General features: G+C 39.9%; 1 protein-coding gene across 1 annotated transcript; it reads left to right on the top strand.

The window, feature by feature from the left end:
• The first annotated feature begins 798 nt into the window (after positions 1–798).
• Positions 799–1,836, top strand: LOC113672333 (melanocyte-stimulating hormone receptor). Its single transcript, XM_027188609.2, has one exon. The coding sequence runs from the start codon at positions 799–801 to the stop codon at positions 1,834–1,836; it is 1,038 nt and encodes a 345-aa protein (XP_027044410.2).

Here is a 1,836-nt window from a genome sequence, read left to right as displayed (position 1 = left end):
GTGTTTTGGTCTATAATTCCGTTAATTTCATCGGATATTAAACCCTGGAGGTGAATAATAACTGCTAATCATCACCTTCTTCTAGCCAATCAGCTCGCTCGAAAAGTATTTCCGCGTGTGTGATATACACTATTAGTATTTATTTGAGTCCCCTTCACCTCCCATTTCATTCCGGTGGCCTTTCGATGATGGTGGTTTTGGACATCCTTCCATGTACAAATTGAGGAGAATGGTAACAGAGGCACCATTGGTCACCAGAGTCAATGGCAACTTGAAGTGTGATCATCATTCCATAGATTTGTGGAAATTCATCTAACACTTGGTGAGCTACAATTCATATTGAAAACAATAGAAAAAAAAAAAAGAAAACCAAAACAAAACGAAGAAACAAAAGAACAAGAAAAAAATTACAAATTACAATCCGTCTTGCTTTTTCCGCTTCTGGTGTTATCCACATATATCTGTTGTTCATGCCAATATGAGTGGGACTATTATTCACATCAAATTAAACGCGGCCAAAACTAAAATAAGAATTGAAGGAAATGACTCCCACAACAATCCACCCAAAAAAATTTTTCATGAAGAGGCAGCTGTTACTTTCTCTTCCTTCCGCGACCTACAAAAGATTGAAATTCTGGACGCTAACTATTTGTTCAGAATAGCTTGTACACTAGTACGGAGAAACGCTCGAGAAAGATGTCTTTTGATTCATAGTGCGACGAACTAAAGTTGTTTTAGTAACCCGTTTTTTCTCGCGACATGTTTGCAGACGAATCAGAAACGGTCAACCAAGCCAACATGACCTCGTCAGTGTTTTATTGTTGGTATTATCCAAGTTATTCTTGGGACTTGGGGGAGACCACTTTTGCCTGGCTTATATTTGGTATTACAATTCTTGCTTCTCCCGTGATTTTTCGTCTTAATGCGTTCGAGATCGTAGCCGTGAGCAGGAGGAGAGATTTGCAGAGAGCGTCGACTATTCTGTTGTGCAGTATGGCCCTTACAGACATTTGGGTTGGTGCCGTATCCCTGCCGTTAACTGCCGTTATTGATTTGTTGATTGCTCACCAAACGTTTCTTGACAACGTCTGTATTTTAGACCTCATAGGCCTTGCTGTTATGTACTGTGGATCCACCTCTGTACTGTCCTATTTGACAGTGATTGCATGGGAGAGGTACATTGCTGTCAAGAAATGGAGAACATACCAATTGATCTCGTCAAGACGACGTGCAAAGAGACTTGCTGTACTCGCTTGGCTGCCGTCGATAGTCATATTACCGCCCTATTTCTTAGCCGCGGCTAACATAGACATTGGGTGGTTTAAAAATTCTTATTTACTTTTTCAGGGTGTTTTTTGGGGATCTGCCTTAACAGTGATAGCCTATTTTTACCTAATGATGTACCTTGAAATACGAAAACTAAAAATGAACCTGGTCCACACTGTTCGCACTGTATCTGTTGTAAAGCAGAAAGCTAAAATTGCTAAGACAACTGGTTTTATAACAGGAATGATATTTTTATCGTTTCTTCTTCCCACTGCGATAGAAATTTTGGGAAAGTTCTTCGCAATTTTTCAGAAAAGTTCGGTTTTCCGACTGACTGAGACAATCATGCAGCTTAATTCCCTCGCAAATCCCTTGATCTATTATTACAGAGATCGCCGGTTCAGAAATGCTATTTTTGAAATGCTACGACTAAAAAAATCAGAGGAAAACCTGCCAGCTGCTGGCGCGAAGCCACGATCTGTTGAGGAAATCAATCCTGAAAGACAGAGAAGAGTTGCCATGAATGAATTACCATCACAAAATAACCAAATTAAACCAACAAGAACATGA

Source organism: Pocillopora damicornis, chromosome 9 (assembly GCF_964200805.1).
Source record: "Pocillopora damicornis chromosome 9, jaPocDami1.2, whole genome shotgun sequence".
Taxonomy (NCBI): domain Eukaryota; kingdom Metazoa; phylum Cnidaria; class Anthozoa; order Scleractinia; family Pocilloporidae; genus Pocillopora; species Pocillopora damicornis.
This window is presented reverse-complemented; position numbering and strand designations above follow the sequence as displayed.

Bases quoted from the DNA above. Each gene is read 5' to 3' on its own strand.
- LOC113672333 (XM_027188609.2), top strand. From the start codon at position 799: ATGACCTCGTCAGTGTTTTATTGTTGGTATTATCCAAGTTATTCTTGG.